The sequence below is a fragment of the Phaenicophaeus curvirostris genome, chromosome 17, assembly GCF_032191515.1.
Source record: "Phaenicophaeus curvirostris isolate KB17595 chromosome 17, BPBGC_Pcur_1.0, whole genome shotgun sequence".
Taxonomy (NCBI): Eukaryota; Metazoa; Chordata; class Aves; order Cuculiformes; family Cuculidae; genus Phaenicophaeus; species Phaenicophaeus curvirostris.
In genome coordinates this window covers 6,421,865-6,441,012 of record NC_091408.1, presented here as the reverse complement: position 1 = coordinate 6,441,012, position 19,148 = coordinate 6,421,865, and the positions used below count along the sequence as shown (strand labels likewise).

Below are 19,148 nucleotides of genomic sequence, written 5' to 3'. Positions count from 1 at the left end.
CTTCAAACAAAACTATCTCAGAGACTTTCTGTGCTCTGGGCTAATTTCTACTAAGAAGACAACATTTGCATAAACATCCAGCACCTGCGGAGTTTCCATGGGCAGGGTTTCATTAGGAGGAGAACTATCTCACTTCTTGCCTCCCCTAGAAGTTCATGTGCACAGAGCTGTCATCTCTTTCTTTCTCTCAAAGACTTGTCCCTTTGTGCCAAGGACATTCAATATGATTCCAGAAAAACACGGATGAGTACGGATTCATTTATATGGGATCATAAGATATGGCTCTGCCACACAGAAATAAATCTTTTCTCTCCTCCTCTCTTCCTCTCAATTATCTTCTGCTCTCACAATTAATTTTAGAGATAGTCAAGGCAGAGATATCTCCTACACCAGCAGTTAACCAGCACCTTCAAAGTTTACATTAATTTCTGCTTGCTATTGGCCTAATTATGTTGGAGAATCCACAGGAAAAGAAGATTTTTTGGTTTTGAGGATCTGGGGGTTTTTTCAGCAGCACATGCCCTACAGTGCTACAGCCTTACCCTGCTATGCTGGAAATGAGATCCCACTCCAATGCCAGATGGTGATCCAGGGGAAGGAACTGGGGAGGAATTTGGTGAAGAGTGAAGATTCCCTGTTATTAGAATTCTAATGTCATTGTCCATGTCGTCTGGGAATGGGAGGTCAAACATGTCATCTGAAAAGGAAAAGAAAGAATAATTTCCAATGTGCTGTACTCATTTTTGCAAGAAACTTTTGCAATTTAGAGTCATCATAGAATCATGGAATGGTTTGGGTTAGAAGGGACCTTAAAGCCCATCCAGTTTCACCCCCTGCCATGGGCAGGGACACCTCCCGCTGGATCAGGCTGCCCAAGGTCCATCCAGCCTGGCCTTGAACACCTCCAGGGATGGGGCAGCCACTGCTTCTCTGGCCAACCTGGGCCAGGGCCTCCCCACTCTCATCATGAATAATTTCTTCCTGATGTCTAGTCTAAAGCTTTCCCCCTCCAATTTAAAGCCATTCCCCCTTGTCCTATCACTATATGCCCTTGTATGGGAATTTATTACCATTCCCTCTAATTTCTTATCATTCCTTTTTTATTACATACTCTGAGACAGATGGAAGCAGAGATAAACACTGCACTTTTACATCCTCCTTAGCACCTTTGACTGCAGCTGCACAGACTTGAAAGGAAAAGTTGGCAGACATCCGATAAAATCACACACTAACAATGGCCAGAGAGAGAACAAAAAATCCTGTCACACCAGCTTAATCAGAATCCAAACTGAACTTTTTAACAGAAAAAATGACACGTGGTCACAGAAATTCATTAGAATTCACAGAAATTCACAGAAATTCACTGCATCAAGATACAGTGAAAACGTGTTTGCATTCCATGGGAAGTACATCCCATTATTCAGCCATTTGAGACATAAATTATGCCACCACCAGTTATTTCCATGATGGAAAGCTAAGATTTCATAAGCACAGAGCAAAAAATTATAAGCATCACAATATGGTTTATAGTTTTTTTTTTTCCTTATCCAGATTTCTCAGCAGGCAAAGCTGGCTAAACATGACCATTTTAATGACATTTAAAGTACAGTTGAAGGGACTGAAAGGGACAGTAGGAGCTGTCTGAATTAACTGGATTAATTAGAATTGCAGCCGAACTTACACTTGAACACATGGAGCCCTAAACAGTCACACATTTCTACATGTTCTAATAAATAATTTCTCTTGAAGAATTTACTTTGCATGAAAATTGAAAAGGATGTTTGTGTTTTGAGCTAATTTCAGCTGAAATTTCTTCATCTTCTGAAGTGAAATACTGGATGGCAAGAGCAATGAATTCACTTCGTTTATTAACTTCTGTCCTACAACCTCAGTAAACAACACAGAACTAATGTCATGCTCTGCTTCGCCTCCAAAGCATAAATGAGACAGCTAATAGCCTAGGAAGCTGTTTAATCATTAAGAAGAACAGGGTTAAGAAAATTAAATTTAACACCATTTTAGAAAACGCCAGTTCTTGTACCTGGTTCTAATTAGCATCTGAAGCACTAAAGGGCAGGTTAATGCAGGTTAAATATTTGTCAGCAGAGCATTCAGTCAGGATTGTGGGGCCTTGAAAGGACAGCTGCTGCCGTGTTCAGCGGGTGACTTCCCGCCGGCGGGGCCCACCGGCATTCCAGGAGGAACAGATCAAAGCAGGCCCTTGCACTGAAAATAGTGGGCTTCTCTTCCTCTCCGTACCGTCATTTCTCTCTTCGTAAAACACTTCTATTGTAAACGTGTGTAGTTACTCTCTTGCAAATAATTTTGCAATAATTTTTAAGGATTTATGGTGAAACAGTTAGGAAAATATTATTTGATAGAAAGTGTTAAACTATGGGGTTAAACATGCTTGAGGAAGCACGTGGCTGACGTTGAGAGGGCACAGGCTGGTCTACTCTGCCTGCTTCATGGGAAGATTAGAATTTGAACCCAAGTACCTCCTGCCTCACAAGCTCTGAGCACACCAGGGCCCGAAGAGAGCCACTACTATAAAACAAGCTGGGCTGAACAACTCACAACGAGAGGAAAAAACACTTTCTAGTCTGTGTCCTTTTGCATATTGATTGTCAGGATCATTTGGGGCATAAATCAGTACCATTATCTGAAAACAAATTCAAAAAACCACAGTTCATGACCCCCTAACTATAAAGTTCAGTGCTGTTCTCTTTACATGAAGTCAGGGCACCGTGGGGTCCATCGGAGAGCAGCAGTGCTCAGTTTTCACTCGTGGCTGGTACAGCCTTGCTGGTGTTCTCAGCGGGCCACTGGGTGTTCCTGAGGATCCCGCTCACACCAGACACTCACCATTAGTAGGGCTGAATCCATCCTCATTGGGGTAATTCGCTGGTGCCACCTGGATAGTCGCCGAGGTTGGGAAAACCAGGATGTGTGTACAGGAGGCATCCTGAGGGGTGTTGAGCTGAGACGACTGCAGATTCAGTGCCGTACTCCGCCCAAACACCGATCCCATCGTGACAGCATCTTCCAGAACCGAAGCAACAGCAGAGACGTTAATTTACATCATCTATATTCTGTGTTCAGTTACATTTCTGTGCATCTAATCTGGGGTTACAAGCTAATACACGTGTTTAAAGGTTCTTATCTTAAAAAGAATACATTAGTAGAAGAACTTGAAATTAAGATCACAAGTTGCGTAGATGTTTAGCTGTGTGAATTCCCGTACAACACCCTACCTTTTCTTTCATTCTGTCGCCCCTTCATCAAAGATTTACTTGTTAATTGAGTAAGTTAAACATATTTTTGACACACACGTCTGTATAATAATGAAATACATCTCACTAGTTGTCATAAAAAAGCAGAACTCGCCATCTATTTTCACATTACAAAATCTCTGCTTTGAAAGTTATTCAAATTGAGTAATTTTCAAGCTCGTTTAATTCTGTTTCATGTAGTAATCTTTTATTTCTAAACTAAAAAAAACAGAGTAGTTTTTTACAGATATGTCACTATGTACATTAAAAACTATGTGCTCAGGTAATGTAACAAATAAATAAAGGAACCTCAAAATTACAAGGTCTTCTTGTTGGACTCAGAGGTCTCCAAAAATTAACGTGCTTATGTACAAAGTATGCTAAAAGAAGAAAAGACTTGGATAAAATTTACCTGGCATCACAACAAACGACCCCTGCGGCTCCATGGCCACTAAGCAGGCACTGAGGATAGAAGGAGAGTCTGCTGATGAGATGCCACACATGCGGCACACCTCCTTTAGCTGTTTGCTGATTGTCTGCAGGGAACACTCCCCGAGGAGGATACTCCAGTCTGAAATAGATAAGATGATGGTAGAACATAATGGGGTTCTGAAATAGCCAGAACTTGCTTAAAAACAGGAAAACTTTAACAACGTTTTGCTAAAACTATGCTCCCCACGTGCACCAGGTGTGATTGGAATCCTCAAACCAGCACGATTGGAATATTGAAACGTAAGCAGAGATAAGAATTCATTCACTCAACATCAGAGAAATCTTGTTAAACCTTGTTATGAATAAAAATACGCTAAATAAAGCAAATTCCAGTGGAGGTGCAGATATACATCCCAACTCAGGAGACAGAAAAGCCTGACAGCACCCTTTCAGAATCTCATTTTCTTCTAATCTGCTGCCAAACAAAACCCCAATAGGGGTCACAGCCACTAGAAATGGAAGAAAAGATGCTGAAGGCATGTATGTAGGAATGAGAAGAATCACCACTGAAGTGAAGCAAGGTAGTCAGTCCCTCTTACCCTGGTTGGATTGAGCAGGCACCTACACCTGCACCACTCCAGAGCTCCCTTTCAGTTCCCCCCAAGCTGCTGGGAATGCTAAATGTTGGGAGCTCTTTGCAGGCCACAGAGTACCTTGCAGCTGGCTAACCCCAGAGCTCAGCCCGTTCTCTATACCACAGAGAAACAATGACATTTCTTCTGTTCAGTAACTTTTTGACGTGACATTTATGTTCGTTCAGTTTATGTGTAAGTGTAGGAATCAGAATGGAATCCTGTTCCTGTGACAGGAGAACTATTATTCAGATCTGTTTCTAAGATGTGACAAAACCCGTAACTCCCACTTGGAAATACCCCGCGCCAATACAAGTTACCCTACACAACACAAGGCACGAGGGAGAGGTGTCAAACCCAGTGTATGAACAAGCAAACGGACTGTGCCAACCAGTACAAAAATTCAGTGCCAGGGTAAGGTAGCACTCAGATTTCTGCTTTTAATGGTTCCTGATCATCTCCCTCGGTTGTTGTGCCCTGTACGCTAGGGCCATGTCTTCACTCCCAAGCCACCGGCAGCACTGACATTTCGTACCTTTCAGCTCCCCGTGGCCAAGGCGCCCGAGCCGCCCGATTACAACTCTCCACGGCAGTGACGTCATCTGTATGATACCAATGCACCATTCCCAGAGCTTCTGCAGGCCGATCTTACGTGCAGACAACTTGCTCCTCCTTGACCTGGAAGTTAAGGAAGGGGAAAAAAAAAGAATTGAGAGTCCAGGACAATATTCAGCTTTCTATTCTGTATAATTATTTCACAGCTTTCCCCCTTACAGGAGGTCTTACAGCCCAGTGCAGCCCCCACCTTCCTTTTCACTAATGAGCAGCAGAACGAGTACGTGTCTGCCGTCAGCACCATCACTGCAGCGACATGGGAGAGGTGTCACTATGCTGAGCAACATGCCAGTTGTCCTTGAAGGTCAGACTTACAGGTAGCATTTGTAAAACAAGTGTAACCCAGAACCCTTTTTTCCTCTGCAGTTTACAAGTTCTAAAAGCTTCAACTGAAATGTCATCACTGTAACATCATCATGATCACATCAACAGGAAACATGATTAGAAGGGATGCGCAAGAAACTACTAAGAGTGAGGGATGGCAACTCTCAATCTTGATACAGTGTAAAGAAGGGAGGTTTCTACCTGTTTGGTACATCGATATTGACTATGCAGGTTTCCAGCAGTTCCCCATGAAGGTCAGTACAGGATGCCAGAAGCCAACGCTGATCATGGGACAAACAATATCCAACGAAAAGCACGTTGTATTTCTGACTGGCCTCTCCGAATGTTTCTCCCAGCTCTGTCTGTTTGTCTTTGATGGGTGCCAGTATGAAAGGTGGCGAGTATAGCTGGATTGGGCTGGGCCTCTACAATAAAGTCAACACAATCATGAGCAAATACATCAAAAACAATGAGTTTAAAAGAATAAATAAAATTCAATGCATTTCTAATCAAGAGAGATATTGGGAAAAGGGGGTTATAGACAATTCATTTCTGCTAGTTAAAATTATGCACTTATCTAATGATTTCATTTTATATACAGGGAAATTATGGTATGAGAACAGTCTTTGGAACAGCCAAGAGTTTAAGCCTGTTATTGCTTATATCCTTTGCTAAAATTGCTGGCATCTGCTCACCTCCTTCTACTCAGGAGAACACAATCTGAAGAGAGGCACCAAGGACTTCAATCAAAAACAGTTCAGGTACAACTCAAACCTCATCTTCAGCCTCCTGTCTAGGCAGTAGGTGTAACAAGCTTTTGTGAACTGCAGGCATGATGTCAGAAATACTTTAAGTCTTACAGCTCACAGTTTAATTTTATAACACTTTGGTTTCTGAAACAGATCTGAACTAATTAATTGGATCAGTTGTACACGTGGTAGTGCTTCTCTTTAAGAAACAAAGTACTTCTCAGAAATCCAACCTGTTAAAGGTGTTAAGAACTCAAGGCTGTTCAACATCATTTAACAACAAGCAGAAGCAAACTAGTGTTGTAAACAATCCAAGTGCAGTCCTCCTGCAGAATCCGACAGTAACATGTTATGAAATCCATCTTTTATTAAAAAATAAATCCAAAGTCAGAGGAGTCTGGGACTGGAAGAGCCCTCTGATTGTCCAGGCCAATCGTCTTGCTTAAACGGTCAGTTAGGGCAGGTATTTATGCACATTCATGAGAGCCCTCCTGGCTCCACAACCACAGCTCTCGGCCTCTTCTCCATTGTCAGGTGCTCCTATCCCTTAATCATCTTTGTAGCTCTGTGGTGGATTTGCTCCGTAAGTGTCTCTTGTTCGAGGACTTCTTACTCTTTTCAATTTAGCATTAGTTTACCTTTTCCCTTTATATTATCACTGTCTTCTATACCTTGAAAAATTACTCCTAAAACTATTTTCTCTCCTTTGTTTCTGATATTTGAGAAAAGTGCTTGCAGTTTATTACCAGGCTTCCCTTTTCTTGGCATCCACACTAACCTCAGGATTTTTGAGGGTCATTTCGATGCTGGCAGCTGGCCCAAAGCCTGTGAGAGACTTGATGTGAATCTGGGTGGGCAGTGGCCTCCTGCACTGGCAGTACACGGAAAACGCCAGAGACTTCAAGTGCTGGATGTAGAAAACCTGTTCATCCTTCATTGTCTGCAGCATGTACTGGCAAGGCACAATCTGTAGAATCCAGACAGACAAGACGACATCATTGAGAGTCTTTAAAGAGCTGTTCATTAGTATCAAACCCCATTCACACGTTCATTTGTTATTAAACATAAGAATACCCTTAGCCTCCCATCAGGGCTCCTGCATTCTCTGATACGGAGCTGCTGCTTCCACAGAAAGCCAAGACTCCTACTGTCCAATGAAGGAAAAGTCTTCTTGTAGGGCAGCAAACACTGAGCAGCACTATAACACGACTCCAACAGCCGACAATCCCAGCTCACTAGAAACTACATGAATTTTGCTTTCTGTGATACAAACATCACTGAATGAGAAACCCAGTTGACTACATAAAAGAAGAGATTATTTCCCACAGTCAAGTCCTGTTTTTCCAAAGTCCACTTTCTCATTCAAATTGCAATTTGGGAAGGGCATATAATTAATTGTATGTATAACACTTACTGAAGTACCCACAAGCAGTAACTACCAGTGGCTTTTAAAAGCAATACCATAAAATTTGGGTGTAGTTTTAATTTTAATTGTTTAATCCTCAGTCTGAAACCAAACACCTCTGTTTTTCTGACCAACGTTTCCATGTGCAGGTGAACTGTTCTGTATGATCTTGGTATTCCAAACTCTGTGGCTGGGCAGGTCTGGTTCCACAGTCTGTGGTCAGAGCTAGTATTTGTTTGCTATCCATGTGGGGATCAGCACTGCTGTGCCCCCCTCACACAGCATGGTAGAGAGCAGAATTAAGATGTATGTGATTGTTTCTCCTTTTCAATTTAGGAGGCAGCTGAAGCTCCACAGTCACATGCTGCTGTTCAATTTTACTTGTTTCAGAAAGAACTGTGCAGGAAGATACTTAGACTTACGTGTTCTACCAGCAAGAGATAGAAATGCAGTAAGATTTGCTTGTGAGGTTTGAGTTTGGTCATGAAGACCCATCTGGGGAGGAAGGAGAAATGGCACAGCACCCCTCCAGAAGTAAACAGAACACAAATAGTCATTTCAGTTCAAATCCTTTTTAAAATCAGAACTAAATCCCTGTAAACTCATTTTTCAATGTATTGTTGAGAAGTACAATGTCCTACACATGGCTGTGGAAACATCTTTCAAACAGCAAGATCTCTGGAGCAGAAACCCTCAATACAAAATATTTTTGTTGTATTGAACACTGTTGAGATCCAAGCAGATTCTTTTAGCAAATGCTTTCAGTAGTTCCAAAACTTAAGTATCACTAAACTGAGTCTTAAACTATTGGAACTTGGATAGCATGTTCTAATAAGTGAATGTAACTGTCTGTGTTAAAAAGACAACTTCTTTAAAAAAAAATTTCTTCCACTCTGTGTATGAACAGTAATAAATCCATAAACATTTGGGTTTGGTTTATTTTGAAATAACTGTATTTGTGTGTACTCTTGGTACAGCTGTGACAACATTGTGCTGGTAACTCTATCCTGTTAGCCCTTCCTTAGAGAAAATGGTCTGTTGTTTGGACTTGAACTGGAAAAATGCCACTTTTTAAAGAAACAAATGATAAGCATCCAGAAAACAAACAGCATCTAGAAAGAGTTGGTAAGACCACCAGTTGTCTTAGACTACAGCACAATTTCACTGTACGAATTACATGTTCTTACACGTTCTTCTATTTCAGACCTTGTGCTATCAGTTGCTATTTTATTTTTGGTATCTTCAGGTGTGAATCAATGCAATCACCTGCAGTCTACACAATATGAAGTTGTGAACCTGATTTTTAGTTCATCCCCAGGCCTAAAATACCTTGGTGACACTTTCTCCAATAATTTCAGGGAATGAAGAGGTCAAGAAATGGCAAGTTAAAACTGACAAGTGTTTTTTCCATGCCAGTTTGAGACATTATAATATCTTCTTATTCTTTTTTTTCTTTTAAATTAAAATACTTCTAAGCCAAGTTTTGCATACACAAGCAAGGCTACAAAAACATTCACATGCCGCTTCTTGCATAGGTTGCACATGTACATGCGTAGCTTGTAGTCTCTGGCCTCCCAGTGCCCCCTCATTTATTTAGACCAAGGCTCAGTGAAAGCAGAGGAGGCAAGGCAGAACGCAGCCGCTCTGGGCAATAGGCCAGGCTCTGCTTCTGACTACGCAAATTCAATTCTTAAATAATTCCATAGTAAGTAACTATTATTATATGCCAAGTTACATAGTAAATTATTTTTAATGAGCAGACAATACAATTATTAAATTATGCATTAAATGTCTGGTTTCACCTACTCCCATTGGATTAAAAAGTATAAAACGGAGAGTATGTAAAAAGCAAACAACATGTGAAGTAATCAAGGAAGCAACTGGACATTTTTGGCGTTGGCAAGCCAAGCTGCAACTTAACTGAAATCTCTCTTTGGGAAGCACCTAATGTACATGACTACTAGAAGACTGCAACAGATTTGATGCAGGATACTGTGGCCACCTTAATTTCCTTATGAAAACAAAATCAAGTCTTTCTTTACTATACCACCTTGTACAGCAAACAAAATCATTTGTTAAGTCACCTACAGCTTATATGTTATCTTGCATTTTGTATCTTTGAGCAGAGTATACGTATCGCAAGTGCACTGTGACAGAACGACTGTGCAGTGGGAAGGGGCAGAGGAAGGTAGAATTACCTGGAGAATGAAAGAATCCCTCATGTTCTCAGGCAAGTTATCCAACATCTCTGTGTAGCATCTCATCAAACCCAACAGCCAGAAGTTGGTGGAGGCAGATTCTTCATCTGCAGTGTAGGTGAAGGGATCTACCATGTAGATGACAACCGCTGGGGGGTAGGCATTGCTGTCCGCAGACTCTGCTTCTGTGGGAATCCCTACTCGCTCCCTCTCTGTAATGCTAGAGACATGCACGGTGTTAAATTCAAAGGCAAGTTACAATTGCTCAGTGCTGTTCTTCTGTAAGGGTGTGCAAGGCTGAAGCAGAGGAGGAAAAAGAGGAGTATGAAGTGATTCTTACGTTCAGAAGCAAAACTAAAAAACATGACAACAGCGACGGAGGAGAGATGACTTCCTCACAGCAGATCTTAATCCAAAATACCTGTTATTAACTATGCATTAAAGATACTTACCATAAAGTCTAACCTAATCTTATTTAATGCAATCAGAACAGATGATGTCTGAAGAATACCAAAAAGCTGACTGATAGGAGCGCTGAGAGTTTTCCTTTTGTCCATGCCTGGTTTTGGTGCTGTTTGGGGTTTTCTTTTGGGAGAGGTAGAAGGAATTGAGAACTGAGGAGAGATGCCAAAGGAATATTGATGGAGGCTCAAGTCCTCCGGTTAGTTACAGAACAGGTTCCATTGGCAACAGAAGGAAAACTGAACATTTTTAACTCGGTAACACCCCCCCCACGCCTGACAAAAGCAGGGCAGGGTCAACATCTGTAAGTGATAAAACGCAGCTCAGACAGACTTGGTCAGAAACCACGCTGCAGCTGATAAAACAGCATTTTGCATGGAACCAGTGAACGGATGTCTTAAGGACAACCTGAACCGCAACAGGATGTGGGCTTTCACTTAAGATACAGGAACACCATAACATATATCACAACTATTAGTGATATGTGTTATTACAAGAGTAATGAAAAACACATTCACTCAGGAAGTTATGTAAGATGGCAAAAAACATCTTTCTAATTTTTATGTTTGACGTATGACTATATATAATGATGTCTTTAAAAAGCTGTGCTGCTAAAATTTATGTTAAGGTAACAGCAATATAACCCTGTTCCTGACCTCACAGTCCACCTGCTTACACTCACAAGGCAAGCAAGGTAGAAAATATCCATGGGTTGCATTTTGTATCTGTTACCATTACAGGCGTGATGAGGCTGCCAATGTGAGACACATTCAGTGCCACCTAAGATATCCTGCAGTGCCAGCAGCAAAGGCACAGAACCCGCGAGACTCCTCGTGTTTCCCTTGTACTGCAAATGCAGGCCGGACGGGGCATCTGAAGACATCTCAAATGGAACTACAACACCCACATTCATGCAGGTGAATCAAGCTTTGTTTTCCTAACAAAAAAAAGCAGGTTGGGTTTTTCCAACTCCCCATTACCATTTACTGCTACAAACAAACAAAAACAGGCCCTGGTCCATATACAGCTGCTCAGCAGTACTGCCTGTGTCAGAGGACCCTCTACTTCCAAGGCTTTCCATAGGCTTTGCGGTTATGGGTTGTATGAAAGGAGAACAGTGGATTTAATTAGAAGTATATTGAGTCATGTGAGCTGTTAAGTAACTTACCCTTCCTGTCCTTCTTGTTGCTGTTGTGGTATGGTTTGACCTGATTCTGTGTCTCCTCCAGGACCTGCACTTCCTTGCGAGCGGTCTGCTGCACTTCCTCCAGCGCTGGCGTTTTGCCCTGAACCAATGTTCCCACTAAACCCTGGAGTGGAGGTAGCGGCCATCTGGTTAACGCCGGCTGCGGCAGAAGATGCTGACAGCTGTGGCACAGACGATCCAGAGGATGAACTGCTTCCTGCAGGAAGGCTCGTGGTCCCACCACTGGGAGTGGAGTTAAAAGAACTGCCTGTCGATGGTGCCCCAGCAGCTGAAAGACATGTGGAGTTTGCGGGCGCAGCTCCAGTGTTCCCTGGTACTTTCTGTGTGTGGTTTGCGGGCGCTGGGGTTTGGTGCTTCGGTGGTAGCAAGAGGCTGCTGTCAAGCTGCAGAGTGGCTAAGTAAGGTGCTGAAATGGCAGAGAGAGGGAAGGAGATAAATGACGGTCTGTCAGATCAAAAAGCATTAACCAGAGTTGTACACTATCTTCTGTGCTTTTAGAACATTCTAAGAATACACAAATGCTAACTGAGTACAATCTCCATTATAAATAACTACTTCAGGATCTATTCCTCAGGGTTTCAGTGCTAATTGATATGAAGTCTTCAAAATCAGGACTGACTTTGCAGCGCTTTGTGAACCAAAGTTGGTACGGCCACATCACTATCTCTGGCTGAACTGTGTTGTGGTAACAGCTTTATGTTGTGTGCAGTTTTGCAGTCAACTGCAGGTGATCTTTGTTAAGACTAAAAAACTAAAGGTCCCTTGTACCTGAGCTACAAGTATGGCAAACTACATTTAATACAGTTATTTCTGCTTCTCAGTACAGAAAAAAGGAGATAGCGCAACGATTATTTTTAAGTTTCCCTCAGAGGTGGCTGATCACCAGCAGGGGAGATTTCCAGTACTGCCCCTGCCAGGTGCCTCGGGTGTGAGCGGAACAGCCCAGTTCCCCTGGCCGTGCACATGCTACGGATTCCTGCCTTTTAGGCTGGGTCCTTTACATTAAGTAGCATTGTAATAATTCCCAGGAATGTGGTGAATTAAAAGTGAAACCAAACAGAATGAGGCAACAGGGTCATTTGAAATAGATGCATTCTGGCCTGTTCTGCCAAGCCTCCCCCCCTGCTGGGGGAACATCAGCAGTCGGTAGCTCTGCCCAGCCAACTCCAACACACATGCTTAACGTTTTACCAAAACCAGATCACCAGTCCTCAAGGTAAGCAGACCTAAGGATCGTCACACCTGTTTCAGAGCAAAAGCAATAAGTTCTTTTCCTGAAACCACTTAAAAATTCCTGGCTATATTTAAACAGGAAAACATTTCATCTCAAGCATGAAACACTTATGTGGCTGGTGTTCTATGATCCCTGCCTGGCTGGCTGACCAGCACTGTCTCTGCAAATGGTTTCCAGTGACATTTTGGATGGGCCTGGTGCTAAGATCTCATTTCTCAGCGATACACACAACACATGTCACGTTGCCTCTAGGTCCGCTCCGGAATGGAACAGTCATGTCTCTCCCCAGACAAAACCTGGGAGCGACGCTAGATAAATCCAGGGACTTATCCAGGCTCAGCCAGGACCAGTCTTCTAATAGTACCCCAGCAGGCTTTATACCCGTCCACATTCCTTCATGAAACAAGCACACCTGATATTATGTAATAAAAGAACAAATATAGCAGGCGGCCATAAGAAAATAAAGACTAATCTTTTAAAATATCACTGTTTTGGAATGGGAATGAGCTTATATGAGGTGCAGAGGAGACCATGGCTTCAGGGCAGCGTGGTTCCAACTATCCACAGGCAGCAGATGGAGGCCGCAGTCATCAGTGACTATGTTCCTGTCTCCACCTGTGTTCACCCATTCGCCCTTTGCAGTTTCTTTGAACTCGTCTTTTATAGAAAGAAATGTTGTGCTTGAAGGCACCAGAGGTGTGATGATCCGTATCAGAACCACATAAACTAGGTCAGCTTATACATTCAGTCTTGTGTAGAACAGCTTTGGGGCATACAAATGTTTTATACCAAACTGACTTTTCTAAGAAGATATGAATTGCCTTTGGAATCTCTACCAGTGTGGTGATCACCTCAAACAACAATAAAACTCTCCAAAATAGGCACATTTAACATGGAAGTGATAAAGAAATTAAGATAAAGCCTCATAATACCTTCTTTTATTTTTAAACAGATCATAACCTGTACCTCAAAAAAACCAAACCCAAACCAACCACCCTGGTTCCAGTTACAGCAAATCAGCTCTAAAATACCTACAGAAACAGCCTCACTAGCTCCATGGGAGACTTACCTAGGTGATGCCGGCAAACTTGCGCATAAAGTTTGAGTCTGGAATGATTGTCGCACTCCTCAGTGCTCCAGGGCTGGTTAAACCAGTCGCTCACGTGCTCATCCGTTAGCTTTTGTGCCACAGTCTTTCCCACCCGCACGATCCCATCACGTAACACTTTGCAGATTGGTTTGTGCTGGCCAAGTCTACACATCTGGGGAGGAAAGAAGAAATACTTGTAACTGGATGCCAAGCACCTGAATACGTTTTGCAGACTGGTTTGCAGCGTAAGCCTTTTGTTACCAGCACACATCTGGTGGCTTCTTAATGAATATCAAAACAAAAGGTCCTGTTTGTCTGTTGACTTGAATTGTGTTTAGAGTAAAACTAAGGTGACAGAATAATCTCACGTATTCGGCAGTACCCAGTTCGCATGCTAGAACAGGAGATGGTTTTGCCTCCAGCCCGGTAATTATAAGAAAACAATAGTTTCTTAAATCTATTCCTTGCTCATCATGTTTGATTGGGCCTTCATGCAGTTGCTTGCAACCATATTAATACCAGCGCTGGATCCTCTGTGAAATACCAGACTGTGTACTGGGAAGAGGAGATGGCAAGAACTACCCAGAAACGCACTGAGAAACGCAGCAGACCTCAATCAGATTGCACTCCTGCACTCTGGCAGCACAGAATGCCCTCAAAGTGAGAGATTCTTAATCAAGTAACTGTAACTTTCAATGACATGGACTTCTCCCAATGAACATGCAGTAGAGCAAAAGCGACACATAAGAAGAAATAATTCAGTGTGGTTCCTCTTTCCAACCTCATATACAGCACTCAAGTCCCTGAAGAAAGTTTTGGCTCCATTGAGCAAGGCCTCATTTTCTGGACACACCACGATGTAGGCGACATCCCGATGGCCCCCGTACGGGTCCAGCAACAGCCTCTCCCAGAAGGGCAGGGAGAACGGAGAGATTGTCAGGAAGTCCTTGTCATACCCCACTAGTAAAGTCGGGATCGGAAGAGGCTCAGGAGATTCCTCAGAGCCTTCAAAGAGAAAAGGAGAAAGAAAAAACATTTCAATGGCTGGTTTAGCTGCAGTGGGTTTGCTGATGGACCAGGCAGTTGCTGGAATATTGGAGAGAACTGATCCCTTGCCATGCTGAGTTCCCTAGAAGTCTGATCACAGTGGGGAAGCATACGCTGAGGCTGAATCGTGCCTGAGAAACCAGGTTATCCCACGGTCTTTTTCCTTGGAAAAAATATTTAATAAAGGAGAAGAAAGATGTATATTGTACTTCAGAAATGTCATAAAATCAAAGTCAGGTCAGCCAAAGCAGAGGGAGCTGATCCAAGCACCACTTAAACTTTCCTAGAAAGCTGTAATAAAACATCTTTCGGTGAACTGTAAATACACGCACTGCCCTCCCCGAGGCTTCATCTCGTGGTTTTAGTTTGGCATGACCACAACCACAGCTAACAAGTTCCCGTTCAACCAACAGTAATGACATGAATACACAACATCTGATCTTGCAGGTCTTCGTCTGCCTCCACCTGGTTGTGCAACATTACTTACTAGTTAGGCAAACTGATTTTAATATATATCATTTCATCGTTTATAATGTTTTAATATAGAATGCTAAGCACAGTCATCATAACTCCAAATCTGCCTCCTGCCCCTCTCCGTAGGCAGCGCTCCAGAGCCCTCACTGTCCCAGCAAAGAGGATTGCATCAGTTTAATGAGGTGTCTCCCAGACACAGAACTTGTTAGAAAAAACAGTGTTGAAAATTTCAAGCAAAAAGGTACTCAATATTTCTGCAGAGCATAGTCCATCTCTCTTAAAAAGTTAACATTCAGTAAAAATGACTGAATCTAAACCGAGGGCTCTGCTAAATCCTATATGGCAATATCCATTCTGTCTATATGGTAAATTTTAACTCTTAAAGTTACAAATTATGGAAAAAGAATTGGATGAGAAGTATTCCTTGTGAAGCACAACAGCTTTGGAGAGGAGCTGTAGCTACCACAATTTGTGCCAGGCCTTTGTCCCAGGTGTTGAGGAAAACAGCACTATTTCCAGCAGAATAATATTTCCAGAAAATAAAGGAAAGCACATTGGAACTGCAGGAAAAAAACCTAAGCAAGACACTGTTGGTCACTACTGAAATAAACTGCAGGTGAGAAATACACATCTAGAAGTCAGGCATTAGTTTGCAAATATGCACATCCAAAATCAATGTTGTCATTTCCAGAAGTGTCACCTGTAACACAGACACTTCAACTGAAACTCCTTACTAAGACTATGGGAACCTTCCCAAGACGCAGACCTCTCTGTGGAGAAGGCATTACCTGCTTTTTCTATCTTTGTCCAGCTCAGAAAGCCCCTCTTCCCCATTAGGACGTTGTACAACTTTACCAGCCCCCTCTCTCCAGGTTGTTCACGTACCAGCTCGTTTCAGTACAAGCCACGATACAGACTGACATAGGAAGGTTGATCCTAACCCAGCATTTTCCACTCATTATCTGGAAGGGTAAAACCTCCACTATCGGATTCAAGCATGTGCTTCAAATGCCTTTTAAGACCATAAAAAAGCGCTATTTAAAGAGCTCCTTTGTTCTAACATGTTCCCATTTCTAGAAAAACATGCTTTTGCTTGAACTGCTGGCATGTAACAGTGTCCGTACCATAGGTTCCCCGTCCTGCCATCTTATGGAACTGCTGCCAAGTGAGTGGTCCCTGCACATGCTGGATGTTCTCCCAGGTCCTTCCTGTTCGCTTCTTCTGGATGGCATCCTGGAGAAAAGGCTGCAGCGACAGCAGCATGCGCACCACGTCCTGGGAGGAGAGCATGCTGATATCCAACACTGCAAAGGACAAAGGAGCATCCATCATTTTCAGTGAGGAACGGCAAGAATTATTTTAAGGTGGTGACATTTTTGGTGTGTTGTTCTTTCATATCATTCTGCACAATGCACATAAAATGTGTACAACTCTAATTAGCTTAATGGCATTTATGAAAACATTGCAGAAATAAAGCAAAGTCCTAATCCTTTTCATTCACCTTTCAATGTTACTGTTGGCCTGCTCCGTTCATAAGATGTCAGAGCATCTTCAATAGGTAATGTATGATTATAAAATCACTTTTTCTTTCTGGGTGACACTTTCACACAGAGCATTTCTCGCCCGCTGCCTGCTCTTACCCTTCTACAAAAAAAAGAGGCCATAATTCTGCCTCCCCCCAATACCTGAATTCGGTTTGCATCTCTGCTTCAGATTGTGAACTTCCACAGACTCTTTCACAACTTAGACCACAAAGTCTAAGAACAGCTGGATTATTAAGACTTTAGATGTCATTTATAAAGCTTTCAGAAAGCTACTTTATTCCTAGAATATTTTTATGCATCTCATTTCTCACATCAAGATCAAGTGGCTCACGAATGGCAAGTTTCAAACCACCAAAATTCAAAGACAAAACGAACTGTTCTGACCCGTACCATTGCTGTGAGGCCAAGAATGTACCGTGGCACTTCTTACTAGGGCTTCGTCCACCTTTCCACCAGTGGGGTTGTCCACATACTGCCTGGCTTGCTCGAGGGCATTGAAGCATTCCACCCAGGAGTCGTTACTGTCAGCCTGCAGCCTGTCGTAACTCCAGTTCATACAGGGGAGCGCCTGGCGGTTGTTGGAGGACATGTAGTCCAGACAGCTCAGAGCTGTGAACGGCTGCGTGTGCTGGTTCTGCAGGAGGAGGAGGAGGCTCACCGGAGGTTCTTGGGTCCTTCTACCTCCCTCTCCCATCTGAGAGATCAAGTTGCTTTGACTCGTCATCAGTCGTCTTTCTGCAGCTTGGCCAATGTCTGAGGTCTTGCCAAAAATATCCAGCTCGTCCTCGATGAAGAGCCCAGAGTTGTAACCTAATTTGCGGTTCATGATCGCGCTAAAGCCACAGGTGCAACGGTACTGATCCTCGTTAGACGAGTCTGGGATGTATAATCCAACATCCGCACCTTTAATGTTCATGTTACAGGCGCAGATACAACAACTGTCAAAGTTACGGTCTTTGAAGATGTTCAACACCGAGTCTGAAAGAATCAAGGTGACGTAAAGGCTGTGGGCTTCGGGGATCGGCTGAACGGTGGCTGGCTCCACGGAATTCAGCGGCCGCGTGGTAGATGGGGTAGAAGCAGGTGAACCTTGATCTGTGCTGTCATATTTTACAGATCCTTGGCCGCTTGCAGTACCCCCACCTCTAGGAGTCCTTGGGGTCCTGGGAGTGCGCGGGGTAGGGACAGAGAAGCGCGGAGTTGCTGGTGACGGCAGAACTCCTGCCCCGCTGTTGCTGGCCGGAGCTGTGCTGTTTAGCGTCACGGGCGTGTTCATCTGGGGAGTGTTCATCTGAAGATAGTCCTGGTCGGCCAAACTCCCAACGCTAGGCACATTGCTGCAAGAAACGCACGACAAACCAGAATCAGACGCCTTCACAGACTGCTCAGTTGTGAGACTGATTTTGTAAAGCTTATTGAAATACAAGGAGATGGCGAAAACTGACAGGATTCATTGTAAGTGCAGTAAAGAAAGAACAGCCCCAGCCCTTCTGCTCGGAACCTTTTACTGTGTCTTGCAACTAAAACTGTAACGCTCACCATGAACAACATTGTTTCCCATCAGTGTAACAAAGAGGTGCCATCTCTGTCACTTAAAGGTTATTCCCATGGCCTAAAACACAAGTGTTCCTTAGGAGAAACTCTAGATAAATTAAGAGTTCAGGATATTTATAGCTCTTTTAGGGAAAAGAGAAAGAACTGTAGTTGTTGCTTTAAACACAGTTCTCTGTAAGGAGAAACCCGTTAGTGGAAATGAAGAAAGTATGTCAGGCGCCCAGAAATCTTATTTTATTTTATAAATTATCACTTTTGATAGCTGTCAGGAGTTTGTGCATGGCACAGACACAACACTGCCTCACGGTGGTGTGGAACTGACAGCAGCGTCTCAGACAGTATAAATGCAAATCCTCTGGGATTACAGAGTCTGCAGCACAACATGACACAGGCCCTTACAAACTCTTAGTCCAGGACAGCTAAGAATCATATTTTGGGGTCATCTCCTGACATGACTGGTTTTTATTACTCTGTTTTTGTTGTTTTCTGCCAAATTCAAGTGACCAAAGAACAGTTTGTCCATGCCCATGAAATCTGTCTCCTCTTTGGGATGACTCATTCCATCAGGAAACAGATAGCGCGAGGCCAGTCAAAAGAAGATCTTTAATGTACTTTTCTCTTTCCAAGTTGCTAATAAGTTGCTCACCGTTCTTATGTGAACGTGTGTTCATATCACATTCAGACAAGGAAAACGTTGGAAGCACGCGATGAGTCTTTTGATAAAGGAAGGGAAATGGGGTTTTTATGTTTGTTCTTACTGTGTGCTTTGCATGTTGTTTAAAAGGAGCATCATCTTATGCTCACACATCACAGTGGCTTAAGAAGGAAAACAACGAAGACTTTATTCCTTAGAATCATTTGATTACTAGGAACTGATGGATGTGCAACTCAGAGCAAGGGAGGGAAAAA

The 19,148-nt window shown here is 43.0% G+C and overlaps 1 protein-coding gene across 1 annotated transcript in view; it reads right to left on the bottom strand.

The window, feature by feature from the left end:
• Positions 1–19,148, bottom strand: part of MED13L (mediator complex subunit 13L) — a 167,434-nt gene that overhangs the window by 8,133 nt on the left and 140,153 nt on the right. The window contains exons 17-28 of the mRNA XM_069870826.1: positions 17,076–18,022; positions 16,266–16,445; positions 14,402–14,625; positions 13,600–13,792; positions 11,258–11,702; positions 9,628–9,847; positions 6,803–6,991; positions 5,477–5,700; positions 4,872–5,014; positions 3,685–3,843; positions 2,866–3,042; positions 543–697 (exon numbers count right to left, since the gene is read on the bottom strand). Coding sequence (XP_069726927.1) covers positions 543–697; positions 2,866–3,042; positions 3,685–3,843; positions 4,872–5,014; positions 5,477–5,700; positions 6,803–6,991; positions 9,628–9,847; positions 11,258–11,702; positions 13,600–13,792; positions 14,402–14,625; positions 16,266–16,445; positions 17,076–18,022 — 3,256 coding nt within the window. The remainder of the gene's footprint in view (positions 1–542; positions 698–2,865; positions 3,043–3,684; positions 3,844–4,871; positions 5,015–5,476; positions 5,701–6,802; positions 6,992–9,627; positions 9,848–11,257; positions 11,703–13,599; positions 13,793–14,401; positions 14,626–16,265; positions 16,446–17,075; positions 18,023–19,148) is intronic.